This window comes from Cyprinus carpio, chromosome B17 (assembly GCF_018340385.1).
Source record: "Cyprinus carpio isolate SPL01 chromosome B17, ASM1834038v1, whole genome shotgun sequence".
NCBI classification, from domain to species: Eukaryota; Metazoa; Chordata; class Actinopteri; order Cypriniformes; family Cyprinidae; genus Cyprinus; species Cyprinus carpio.
In genome coordinates, this window is record NC_056613.1 from 15082318 (window position 1) to 15095655 (window position 13338).

At 36.3% G+C, this 13338-nt stretch overlaps 2 protein-coding genes across 3 annotated transcripts; one reads left to right on the plus strand and one right to left on the minus strand.

Annotated features, from left to right (window-relative positions):
• Positions 1-247: 247 nt before the first annotated feature.
• Positions 248-8623, minus strand: rcor1 (REST corepressor 1). 2 transcript variants are annotated; one of them, XM_042742458.1, is made up of 13 exons: positions 7956-8623; positions 7800-7853; positions 7234-7314; positions 6070-6122; positions 4385-4546; positions 3959-4077; positions 3706-3781; positions 3178-3228; positions 2634-2837; positions 2416-2493; positions 2248-2305; positions 1897-2132; positions 248-1682 (listed from the first exon to the last, which is right to left on the minus strand). In XM_042742458.1, the coding sequence occupies exons 1-13, from the start codon at positions 8110-8112 to the stop codon at positions 1641-1643; spliced, it is 1371 nt and encodes a 456-aa protein (XP_042598392.1). In that variant the 5' UTR covers positions 8113-8623; the 3' UTR covers positions 248-1640. The 2 variants fall into 2 exon arrangements, with proteins under 2 accessions (XP_042598392.1, XP_042598391.1); XM_042742457.1 differs by having other exon boundaries at positions 7800-7859; positions 7956-8615.
• Positions 8624-11611: 2988 nt separating this feature from the next.
• On the plus strand, positions 11612-12894 carry ankrd9 (ankyrin repeat domain 9). Its single transcript, XM_019068993.2, has one exon. It carries the CDS (start codon positions 11871-11873, stop codon positions 12732-12734), a length of 864 nt encoding a protein of 287 aa, XP_018924538.2. The 5' UTR covers positions 11612-11870; the 3' UTR covers positions 12735-12894.
• The last annotated feature ends 444 nt before the right edge of the window (positions 12895-13338 follow it).

Consider the following 13338-nt stretch of genomic DNA (forward strand, 5'->3'; position numbering starts at 1 on the left):
CTGTTTATTTATACTATATTATTGCCTCATTCTGCATGACTGTATTGTAAATCCCCTGACACTACCCAATACCTAAACATAACTACTATAACAGCTATCAATAAGCAGCAAGTAAGAGTTTATTGATTGAAAACTCTAGTACATAACATATAAAGATAATATAGTGAAAATGTGTTACCACTGCAATTTACTATTGAAAATTTATGGACTAAATATAACAAAATGTGATGTATAAACACTCAATGCATTTGACAGTATAAATCCCTTAAGTTTATTATGACTAATGTGACAAACTGATTACATATAAGGGCCACAGCCTGTGACCACACTAGCTCCCACCCACACACACGCAGACACACAGAACTTCTCCCCAACCATGTACATGTTATCTGCACGCATAATACGTTTAAAAGGAGTTCACACATGTATGATACCATTACAGTTATTAGAGGGAAAGATTTGGTCGAAACAAGTGAGAGTGCATGTATTTTAAATAACTTATTCCATTTTCAAATTAAACAAAAAACAAACAATATGTACCCATCTAACATTTATCTCCAAACACCATCATAAATTAGGATGTGTGGAAAAACACATACAAGCATGGAATAGTAGAAGAAATTTAGATGTGCTGCCATATTTTGAAATTCTTACCTGCACACGGCGATCCATAAACATTTAGACACCCCTAAGAGGGTGAAAAGCTTGACCTTGGCATGAAGAAGAAACTGTTCATGCATGCAAAACACAGTTCCAAATAAGATTTTTAAAAAATCAGAGCAAGAACAAAAAATACCTCCCATTCCGTTACAACACTCTGCTGTGCCTGTTCTCACAGTCAACAGCCTCAGCCAAGAAACCTTGCATTTCAAATACACCATGTACAAGGGTCCATGATTAAACAGTATATATTACGACCTAATACTAAACCAACTCACTTAATATAAGAGCTGCAAATCATCTCATTTTTAAAATAATATTAAAATTGGTATTAAAATTATTTAAATTTCATCTACACTGGCATTTCACTGTATCTATACAGTGCAGTTCATATAATTCACGTTTTATGCAAATAAATAGCTTAACAATCCAACCAGAGATCAACTAACCCCCCTGCCCCCAAACTATTTTAAAATAGCAAATCATATAACTAGATAACATGCTACAGTAACAAAAAAAGTAACTGGAAAGGGATGTTGGACTAGGACAAGTCAAAGTCCTATGTGTATATCAGGAAAGAGAGATGGTCAAGTGACATTAAACTCCTTGAGACTCCTTAAGAGATCTTTCAAGATCACAATTCTCTGTCCAATGACGTTGGGATGGTTATATGGGTTTTTTATTCCCTCCATAACAGACCAATTACCATTTGTGGAGAATATAACTGTTGGAGCACCAGACTGGTAGAGACCAGACAGGAACTGTGCTTCTGTTGGCAGTGATGATCCTAGTTCCGTAGAGTAGATTGGTGACCTGTGAGAGTCCTGGGTCCAGTAGGGGGGTGGGAGTTGGAGGGACCAGGATGGGGGAGGAATGTCCATTACGAAGAGGCTTCACTTGAGGCAACCGAAGCCTTAATGCCTCTTACGCACAGCTGCGATATTAACTGATCTGAGCTCGTCTGTCCTCTGTTGGAAAACTCATGAAACTGAAGGGTTCTGTGTTTCCATTGCCGCTGGTTCCTGAAAATGATTTAATCACTCATTATCCAGTAAGTCTGAGACATTTGAGAAATGTGGCCAAAATGATGATTATTCTCGAATGACACTGATAAACCAAAACCAGATGCAGGAAAAAATACTTCAATTAGAATGAGAATTTCCAGCCTGACTGGAATCTAAAGCCACATTTTGGTGGAAAAGCCCATTAACTAAGAGGTACTGATGGGAAACTGACCTCTGCCTGGTTTTCTGAAGGCCCCGGGGTGGTTCCCTCTTCAGATGACACCTCCATCTTCTCTTCATCTAAACCCTTCCGTCCCTCCACGCCGTGCTCAGCTTCCCACTCCTGCAGTACCTCGTCCAGGTTGAAGCGACGCCGGTAATTCACAAAGAAGTTTTTCACTTGAACCACAGACTTGTTGCCGATCACATCAGAAATGGCTTGGAAATCCCGCCCGTACTTCCTTATAGCTGAGAGAGGAAACCAACAATTGTCCAGAATTTCACTACTTAAAACTTGCCATTTAAATAATCACACATTATCCAGTAAGCCCCGCAAACATTTGAGAAATGTGGCCAAAAATACCTTGTACTGCAAGCAGCTGTTCTTCTGTGGTCCAGCGGGTATTAAATTTCTGATTAGCCTGAGGAAAACAAAGCACATTTACTCTATATCCTTTTGTGAATAAAATGCATAAAAATGGCCCTGTATGAAATAAGTGCGGTGGAAAGTAGTTCTAAAGAATATTATTACCTCAGATGGCCTAAACTCATCCACACCTGTGTCCAGCTTTTCTCTGAGGGCACTATTGTTCTGTTTAATGTTCTGAATCTGTAAAAAGAGGTTATTTTTCAAACTTTTCAGTTTCAGACTGTCTCATACTTCAAAACTACATTGATCTCTGTCAGAATTACATCTAGTTCAACCAGTAGTCTCAATGAGATTAAAGTACGAATACATAAAATGCTAACCTGTCGTTTTATTGCAATGAGCTCCATATCCAGCTGTCTCAGAACACTAACTGCAGCCGGGCCGCTGCTAGACATTGCCGCCACATCATCGGAGTTTAAATGCATTCCTTTAGGAGGTTTCTTCTTTGCCCTGTGTAGGTTCCTCCCAGCAAGTCCCTGTACTTCTTTCTTAACATGCATTGACTTTTCTGCAAGATTTGCTGGCTGTACAAAAACAGCGAAAACAGAGCTATTTAAATCTGTGGCTGATTTCAATTGCGTTTATTTATGTAGATTTACTACTTATGTACAGTCAGTGAGCATTCCATATTAACAAAACAATAGATTAAGTTAGTCCCGGTTAGTCTAAGTGCATTCAACAAGGGTTTTATTTTTATTTTTTTAATTATAAATACAAAGAATAAAAAAATAGATAGAAAATAGAATAGAGCTAGTGTTAGAAGGTGAAGTTATCAGTATTTTTTAATTTTTTTTTTTACAATAACTAAAAAGAGAACAAGCAGATAGATTAGAAATATATAGAAATACATATTCAGTATTGTACCTTCTGCACAACTGCAGGTTTTGAATCTTGTTTCTCAGGTCCAGACATTCCCAAAAAAGAACAAATATTTTTTATGGAGGTGGATGGTCTATAAGTTAAGTGTAGCAGCACTGAAAAAAACTAATATATCCAAATAAAAATAAAATTCTCTAAAAAGAAAAGTTAAAAGATTAAAAGATAAATGCAAAAAAAAAAAATAAAAATAATAAAAATAAAATTAATAATAAAATACGGCAACACTATTTTATTTGTCCTTGTCACATATTATATTCACTTACTATAGCATAAACAATAAATTATGCATAATTACATGCAAATAACCAAGCCCTCATCTTAACACTAACCATATAGTAAGTACATGTAGTTAATTACTATGCTGTAAGAAGGGCATCGTAAAATAAAGTATAACCTAAAGTATTAAAATGATTTTATTTAATATATAGTTATTTTAATTTAAAAGAACAAATTATGTTAATGAACAACTGAAAAGTTGTAAAAATGTCCAGAAAAAATGTCCAATTATATTACCTCTTTCTTCTCATCCTTATTTGGCTCAAATTCTGCGTCCCCTGGAGAGATGCAACTATTTTCTTCTCCATCATCACTACATGAAAAAAAAAGGTTTAAAAGTTTCATTCCCTTTTCAACGACATATTCTAAAAATAGATAATATTAGCATTCCATGACAGCACAACTTATCTTTGATCAAGACTTTTAAAACCAAAGAAAACACAAAAGGAGACAGCAAACATCCTATTAATAACTTCATGCCATAGCTGACCTCTCCTCTCTTTCTCTCTTCTGTTTGCGCGCATGGCGGTCCATCACACTCGTTTTACTGCGCGTTTTCTTCCACGAGTAATAGAATCTAACCAAGCTTGCAATCGACTTGTCTGGAAGCTGGAACAAAAAAAAAAACCTTGCTTGTAATCAAGCACATAAGTGATGGAAACATCTGACATACCATAAGGATACATCATTATTCATGATCAAAGCTGACACCGATCCATTTGTAACAGTCAAAGTGTTAAAATGTAGGACTTGACAGAACCCATTTGGTCTTTATATGCACCAACGACTATCCATTAATGAGCTGGATTTCTGAGGCTCCTTATGATTAGTTGTCACTTCAATAAATGAAGATGCTGCTTCTCTCAATTGCACGTTTTGTTTTAATGTTGAGAGTGGTTTCAGCCATCTCACTCACCATCTGCTGGATGCGGTGAAACGTCTTTCCATGAAAGCTGAAACCCTGTTCAAACAGCACCTTGTCTTCAACTGTCCACTCATCTGGAAAAGGGGTGAAGTTGGGGAGATCTGCCAAAGATTTTTCAATGTTGTGTTTGTGCCAAAACAGCATGCCCAATGCCTGTTAAATACAGAAAGCCACATCATGAGACTTCAATGGAAAGAAACTTAAAATATTTGAAATGTCAGACTTTAAAAGACGACTCATGTTTGACACCCTGAAACCGTAACTACAAGAGACATTTAATTAATGCAGCAGGGCTCCAGACATTTTGCGACCATTTTTTCTGCCAGTGCGACTAAATTTTGTGAGCGGTCGCACTGGTGCACCCACATCATAAGAACTGCCATTTCTGTTGCATATGAGGAACATCAAATGGCAAGCGCAACAAAAGCGTAAAGAACCCACACACTTCTCATTTTAGCAGCGCGGACCATTTAATGCAATTAAACTTGTCCGTGCTCAGAACAGGTTTACTCTTATTAAATATTGGAATTACCTAAGATTAATGAATGTTTAGAAGAATTTTTCATTGGCAGTTTGTGTTATCTAATGAATTAACTAATGTCAACTAATGAAGCACTAATGTAAAGTGTGACCAAACAATAAAGAATCAAAACACCTTCAAACTATATCTAGGGCATGTTGTAGTCCAGATTAAAATGTAAAATAAAATGTGAAAAATAAATTACTAAATATTTAAGTATTTGGCGCTGTGATGAACACCATAGTGAATACACAAATCTGAATGGCTGTTTAAATATATTTCAGGAAGCCCATCAGGTGCGTGATTTCACATAGAACAGCGTTTACTACACGGAGCCATTGTTAACTGACAAGCTGCGCAAATCCACGCTGATAATGAACGTGGATTTGCGCAGCTTGTCAGTTAACAACGGCTCTGTGTAATTTGGAATTTACTGCTGATTAGAGAACCAGCTTTACTGACGAGATGCGCATTAATTATTGGCCGATATTTCATTTTTATGTATGTAGTAAGAAAAGTCACAAAGTGCCTTGAAAAACACAAACTTCTCTGTTTGCGACAATCACACAAAGCGAGAGTGCTCCTTTTATAAATCACTGAAGTTGTCGGTCAGTTCTGTATAATACTACAGAAGAATAATGGAACATTTAATAAGAGTAGAATGTGTTAATTTTCTATATAAATCTTAGATTTTGCACGTTACTGTTGTTAATAAAAGTCAATTTTGTATGCTTTCCAACTCAAGCTCAGTGCTTTACTATCAAATGTGCATTACCATGAAATAAACGTGTAATATTTTTAGGAACTACACTTATTAATGCAAGACTATAATAATAATTGTAAGATTTAATTATCTTTATTTTTAAAGATAAAATAAAGCGCTACCAAATCAGCTTCTGGTGCCACCATCTGTAGAACTTAATGGCACTGGTGCCATTGCTCTCAAAAGTAACTCTGGAGCCCTGTGCAGTAAAAAATATTCTACCTTATCTTACGAGTCGCAATAGGATACATCAAAAGAGTATTGAAAATCACTAATTGTGCCTACAGTGTCTACAAAAATATCTTATTTCCTTCAGGAAAAATTAATTAAACTTTCAAGTTAATCATTTTCACTGCAACAAATACACATAGCTTTCAAACATAATCATTTTACCTGCTCCATATTGTACCCATGTTTTTCTTTGGCTATTGCAATGTACTCATCCACTGCAACAAACAAGGGAAAAATCATTAGAATAGAACTCAAAATTAAATCATTCCCTTGAAATATAAACATTATTATTTTACATATAAAATACATTTCTTTATAGACTGAATGGCAAATATCTTATACAAAAAATATTTCTTCCTATATTATAGCCTTTTCAATGCTACTGCATGCCTGATTTGAAGGAAACCTATTTTGCCCCTTTTTATAACATGTAATATAAGTCTCAGGTGTCCCTAGAATGTGTCTGTGAAGTTTCAGCTCAAAATGCCCCACAGATTATTATATCATTAAAAATTTAGTGGAAGCAGAAACATGAGGTTTTCGTGCATGACTCTTTAAATGCAAATTGGCTGCTGCACCCCGCCCCCTTATCAAGAATAAGGCTGTGCCTTTACAGCTTATAGATACTCCACTAAAAAATGTGTTTGACTTTATCATGTCTATCGCACTGAAATATTGCATTTTTAAGCCATATTAGTTTAAACTTCTGATATATGGTTTTCTGAGTGCACACGTTCAGAAAGCAGCTGTCACAAAGCATACGAGTACTAAACTAAGTTCTCTTTCATGTCTTTTTACACAAACTGTCAAAAACACAAATTACAAAAACAGTCGGTTATGTCTGTGAAGATAAACAGCTGGGAAAGAAATTGCATGTTTATATTAGCTCTGTGTGGCAGCAGCGTAATATACAGTAAATAAATCAATAAACCCACTGATCTCTCGTCTCCTCTGGAACAGCATACTATCAAACTACTAATATTCTATTCAAATTGTAGAACTGATGCGCATATCACATACTATTTCTAAAAAACAGAAAATATTATACAGTAGTAGGAAGCCAGTGTTTCATTTTGAACATAATCTGTTTCATTGGCTGCAACAGCACAAGCATCTTGTCTTCCATTGGTTGGACAAACAGTCCAGCGCTAGACTCAACTGTTGGCTAATGATGCCATTTCGGGATAGTCTGCACGCTCACGCGGATCAAAATTTTGAGTGAATCAAACAACAGAAGTGTCTGAACTATGCCACTGTGTAACATGGAGTGCCAATATTTACATAAAAAAAAACTTTTACCAATTACCATACTCATAAATGACTCACATTTGGTCTCTGGTATACTTGGATTTGGAAACCACACCAGCATTCCCAGATTATCTCTCTCTTGGCTTGCCTTTGCTACCTCTGATGAAAAGAGAGAGAGACATTAGTAGATTAAACAAGAATGCAAGAATCCATCTATTTTGATTTCAAATAAATCAATATTACTACTAATTGCATTTTTTTAATAAATCCAAGAAACCAAATCTTTTGATATTTAAGTAACAATAAAAATTAAATGTTTAAAGTTTAGGGAAATTAAACAAATTAAATCAGAATTACATATTTATTTTTTTGAACGCAGACACATCACCTCATGCTTCAAACAATAGTCAACCACCTAAAGTTTTTTTATTTATTTTATATTTCGTTTTTGTTTTAACGTCTTTTTCATAACAACAATTGACCACTTTCAATGTAGGCTGCCTGCGAGACAATAAAATTTAACTATTATTCTCGCTGAACATGAAGTGCACTAAACGGACGAACTATTCCGGACAGTGTTTGAGGCTATTACGCCATCCACCCTGTGTTGTCAATGAACCTTCCAACACTCAAAAGCCACGAACCAGAATCATAATCAGGAACAACTGCCTGATACTGCGATCCAACTCGCATCCCGCCTGCACCTGTAAGTGACAAAAGAACAAATAAGATGAACGGATCACATTCATCAGAAGTGTATGAACTTGTGAAGAGCGACCGAGGCTACCACCATGACTTACCATGCTCGTCATCACTTGAGGAACCCGAACTTCCTTCCTCCCATGAATTGTTACTGTTACCATTTGAAGTAAAACTTTTGGTCGGATTATTCACAGAGTTTCTGCCCCTTCTTTTACCCGATATCTCAGTGGTGCCCTTCTCCAACATCGCAGGCATCTTGACAGCGAAACGCAAAGGAGCTTGAAGGAACTTGGGCTCGCTGACTGCTCGCTATAGCTAAGCTAACTCAGCTCAACTGCTCTGATCTGAAACAAATAACACCGTCCTGCACTGATGCAAACTCCCCCAACTGGCAATATAGAGTTACGTACACTCACAAAGGTGCATGGAATGCATAATATTCTCCCCGTCGCGTTAATAAGTGAAGTTTAGCTTTGGAGGCAGATAAAAGCACATACGGCTGTAGTGCTAGCAGACAGTGCGGCTGCTCTAGCTTTAGCTCTCTCTCTCTCTCTCTCTCTCTCTCTCTCTTTTTCTCTGATTGACCTGCTTTAGCTAACGTCAGTTCCTCTTCAAGGCAGAAATTCAAACTTCTTCTGCACACAATGAACAAGCTAATTATTTCCACAGACCAAGCGTCGAAGCAGTGTTTTTCTAGAAAACATCTATGTGGATGAAAAACAACTCTAGACGACCATAAGCCGTTGCATCAGCTTGCACTCCGTACTTATGGACTAGTTTAGTGAAAACCATCAATGCATCACTAATTAGCAAAAATATCCACTTTATATTTGATATTCTTGATGCTGTTTTTCAGCATATCATTAACCATCACACTGCTTCATAAAACTCAAAGTGGGAAGGTTATTATCCACCGAATTTAGTGAGTCATGTAATAAAACAAAAATATTCTTTTAATTTCTATATAAATATCTAAAAAAATTTTGTTTATTTGGACAAGAAACCTTCAAATGTCAGGTGCGCTCAAAAAGTTGAAAAACATAGTTCACATAAAAAAAGAAAGTTCTATCATTTAATTTCTACATCCATTACAATTTTCAAGACATGGTTACAGCCTTGCATTTTTTGTCCACTGACTAGTATGTTAATGTCTTGTTATCAGATACTAGTACATAGGATATTTGTGACCCGGGAGCACAAAACAATTCATAAGCAGCACGGGTAGGTTATATGTGTAGCAATAGCCAACAATACATTGTATGTATCCAATCATTTGGATATTAAGTAAAGATCATGTTCCATGAAGATATTTAGACAATTTTCTACAGTAAATATATCAAAACATAATTTTTGATTAGTGATATGCATTGCTAAGAACTTCATTTGGACAACTTTAAAGGCGATTTTCTCAATATTTTTTTATTTATTTATTTATTTATTTTTTGGCTCCCTCAGATTCCAGATATTCAAATAGTTGTATCTCGGCTAAATAGTGTCCTATCCTAATCCATACATCAATGGAAAACTCATTTATTCATTTTTAATATGTATGAATTATGTATAAATCTCCATTTCAAAAAACTGACACTTATGACTGGTTTTGAGATCCAGAGTCACATTATGAGACACTAGATCTGTTCCAATTGTTACTTGTAACATTTCTTGTCTTACATATACATATAGGCTAGGTATTTTTCTATTTAAATCCAAATTCAAAAAAAAAAAAAAAATCTTAACACTAGAATCATACTAGTAACAACTGGAATGCACAATTGTCTTAAAAATTGGCATAGTGTCTCTTCAGACTAGTGAATATTGATACTAAAACTGGAATAGAGTCTAGTAACTATTTGAATAGTTACTGGTAAATAAAAAAGTTATAGTGTCTAATGAATATTTAATATTGAATTTATATATTCTAGTCAGTGTTGGATTACTCACTAATATTTAAAATACTAGTTATTAGAGTAGTAGCCTATTTGGAAGGGATAAATTTGACGTACATCTGTCCAAAGACTACTAAGCCATCAGGATATCTGTGCCTGTAGCAATACACAACCTTTATTAGTTATATAAAGGTATTATTTTCTTGGCATGTCAAGTCTACATTGTGGTTCTTAACTTCTTTGTGTATATGGTGGCATCCAGTGTTGGGGTAACACATTAGAAGTAACTTGAGTTATGTAATCAGATTACTTTTTTCCAAGTAACTAAAGTAACACATTACTTTTAAAACTTACAACAAATTATCTGTATTACTTATTCAAATAAGAAACACAAGTTACTTTGTTTCCCATATATTTATTGAGATCTCTCTTGTTTTCATGTTGAGAGAATTCAGAAATTAAGTGCAGAGGAATGTGCGCTTGTGATGGTTATTGAAGTTCTAGACTAAACATGCATTTACTCAATTTACCTGCTCAAAAACAAATTCAGTATTCCTAGAAATGAATATATACAGTGAAATGCAAACTCAGAATATTCGGCAAAATTGCAATAATCTTTTAAATACAAATATACTTTATGTATTAATTCTCACTGCTTACCTGTGATGGTCCAATTCAACCATACAGATAAGCAAAAAATTACTTTAGTTAAACATCACATTTGTGTGTGTGTGTGTGTTTTCAATTATTGCTGAAATAAGAGTGTTTTTGTTATCTATTTATTTTTTGTCCAGTCCAGGTGAGAAAAAGTAATGCAAAAGTGATGTAACAAATTACTTTTCATAAAAGTAATGCAAATAGTTACTTTTTTCAGGGAGTAACACAATATTGTAAAGCATTACTTTTTAAAGTAACTTTCCCCAACACTGGTAGCATCTCAAAACAAATGTATAATAATTTTTATTGCAAATGCAAATGTGATGAGATCCATCTGAGACCCTGAACACTAGTGGGATGAACAGCATAAAAACAGCACATAGCTGCAAATCAATGTGTGTAGTGTAAAACGTTTTTGACAATATTATAAATAATTTAATCTAAACACCTGTCAGATCCAAACAGATTTAAGTGTCCAGGGTTTGCAGAAACTGTTTGTTTTTCATCATCATCATCATCATCATCATCATCATCATCATAATCATCATCAATAAGTAGTGATGGTCCAATATAAATAATGAGAAATTATTAAATGATAAACGAAATTTTTTTTTGGTGAAAAAAAAAATACAATCATAATACTTATCCGCTAGATGGCGCACGTGTTCCTCAGCACATTTCTGTCATCCTATTTATGAAGCTCCACTTGACTACTGCAGTTCAGTCTGATTGTCCACCAATTTTATTAATTTTTACTTAGACGTATTTTACCCTTTATTTCTTCATAAGAAGAATAAATCTCTTAACTTCAATAAATAAATAAATACAATTCTCAATTGTGCATATATATATATATATATATATATATATATATATATATATATATATATATATATATATATATATATATATATATAACCTCAAGGAAAAATACTTAATCGTTTACCCATAATAATAATATACAGGGTGTCATAATAAACAGATCAGGTAGATCACCCCGTGCAAAGAGCGCATGGCTCGGTCTGTGAAATATTATGTAACAAGACTCGCGCTGAATGTACTGAATGCGCGAGGGTCACTCGATAGCGCCCAAACATACGCACACATGCGTTCTACACTAATAAGGAGAAGTTGGAGGCACTTTGTACCCTGGTGACGTGCGCCAGCGTCCAATGGCAAAGAGCGCAGCGATAGGCGCAAACCAACACTGGCTGCCCATCATATATAAACTCCAGGCTGAGTTTGTAGTGGGGTTTGAAGGCGGCTGAACGGTTTTAGACACTATAGCACGAGATTACCGCCTTGTTTTTCATTTATTATTCCGCCTGGCCTTCTGGGTTACGCATTTATATTCTCACAGATGGTTCAGTATCAGCTCTGGCTGCACTGAGTATCCACGTAAAAGCCTTTAAATCAGTTTTAATCCAAACAACCCCCGAAAAAACGTTTATTTTAACAGCGGAACTCACGATGCCTTTGGATCTGGGGATGTACAAGAGCCGCGCAGATTATAAATCCCCGAAACAATGCCAAAAAACTTCCTTTGCATTTTATCAGGCTGTCCGGGACCTGTTGCCGGTGTGGGTCCTGGAGGACATGCGGACAATGGAGGTGTTTCACTGGGAAGATGACGGACAGGCGTGCGCGTACTCCCCGTCGGAGGCGTTTCTGTACGCGCTGGTACATGATCACCAGCAGTACGCGCGTTATTTACTCAGCAGGTTCTCCACCGGCGCGCTGGAGATGCCCAGCAGAAGCTTCTGCTGCTGCCAGGCGTCCAGCACTCCGCACCTGGCCGTAGCCGTCCGCTACAACCGCATCAACATCCTGAAAATGATCATGGCCACCATTAAAGACCTCACAGACTGCGAGAGACGGAGCTACCTGAACCGTCACGGATGCGTCCACACCGACGGCAGCAAAACCGCGCTGCATCTCGCGTGTGATCTGGTGCGTCCTGAGTGCTTGGCACTGTTGCTGGGTCACGGCGCGTGCCCTTACGCAACGGACCTGACAGGGAACACCCCCCTGGACTGTTTACTCAGCCAGATCTGCCAGAGTGATTTTGACATGCGGGCGAAGCACATCTGCCTCGGCTACCTCGTTTTATTCATGCCCACATTTCGCTTCCGGATGAAGAGACAGTTGCAGGACAGTGGCGATGTGTGGAGGGCGCTCATAGGAGAGCAGGCCTTCCAGTGGCTTTCAGGATCATCACCTCCATCGCTGTTCGTTCAGGCCATGCAGAAGCTCAGCCAGTCCATTCCCACAGATCAGCTGGACTCACTACCAGACTTTCTGAAACCCCTGGACTTCAGACTGGATCAAGCTTAATGTGCGCAACTGGAAATCTAATGAAGTAAATTGTTTGACTCAATTCTTTCTTGAAATATTCAGGTTTGAGTGTATGTGGAAAGCTCTGTAAATAGTTAGATTTTGTATGGTCGCATTGTGAAAAACACTGTAAAATTATTAAAATGTATATTCTTTTGCATTTGTTGTCTCTGAGCTTAATTATTTTTTTTAGATTCAGTTCATTCAAGGCGCATCTTGGGTTTTATGAAAGAAAAATCACAAGACATCCTCTGTCTTCACATGATCACTAACAGTGAAATGTCTGCACATATAGGCTATGCTAATCTTTTATAGTACGATTTTCTACATTTTAGGATTAACTAAATAATAACACTAATTAAAATATTTGCAGTAAGAAAGATTAAACTATCAAAACCATCACATTTAAGCTTCTGAGTTTTAAAGCTCCTCTTCACGTTTTGCATAGGACATGCAGAAAACTTCATGGGATCCTTTTTAAAGACAAAGTGGTTCCTACGTACAGTATGCTGGGAACTTGTTGGCTTTTTTAAAACTATTTGATTTGATTAATAAAAAAAAAAAATTGCCTTTATATATTGATTTCAAGCATTTAAGCATAAAC

What these genes read in the sequence shown, in the direction of transcription:
- rcor1 (XM_042742457.1), bottom strand. Translation starts at nt 8,112, where the DNA reads ATGCCTGCGATGTTGGAGAAGGGCACCACTGAGATATCGGGTAAAAGA. An exon ending in TGTTCCTGATTATGATTCTG is followed by an intron (nt 7,315 to 7,799) that starts GTTCGTGGCTTT and finishes TCTTTTCATCAG; the next exon opens with AGGTAGCAAAGGCAAGCCAA. An exon ending in ATGGGTACAATATGGAGCAG is followed by an intron (nt 4,547 to 6,069) that starts GTAAAATGATTA and finishes TGTATTTAACAG; the next exon opens with GCATTGGGCATGCTGTTTTG.
- ankrd9 (XM_019068993.2), top strand. Translation starts at nt 11,871, where the DNA reads ATGCCTTTGGATCTGGGGATGTACAAGAGCCGCGCAGATTATAAATCC.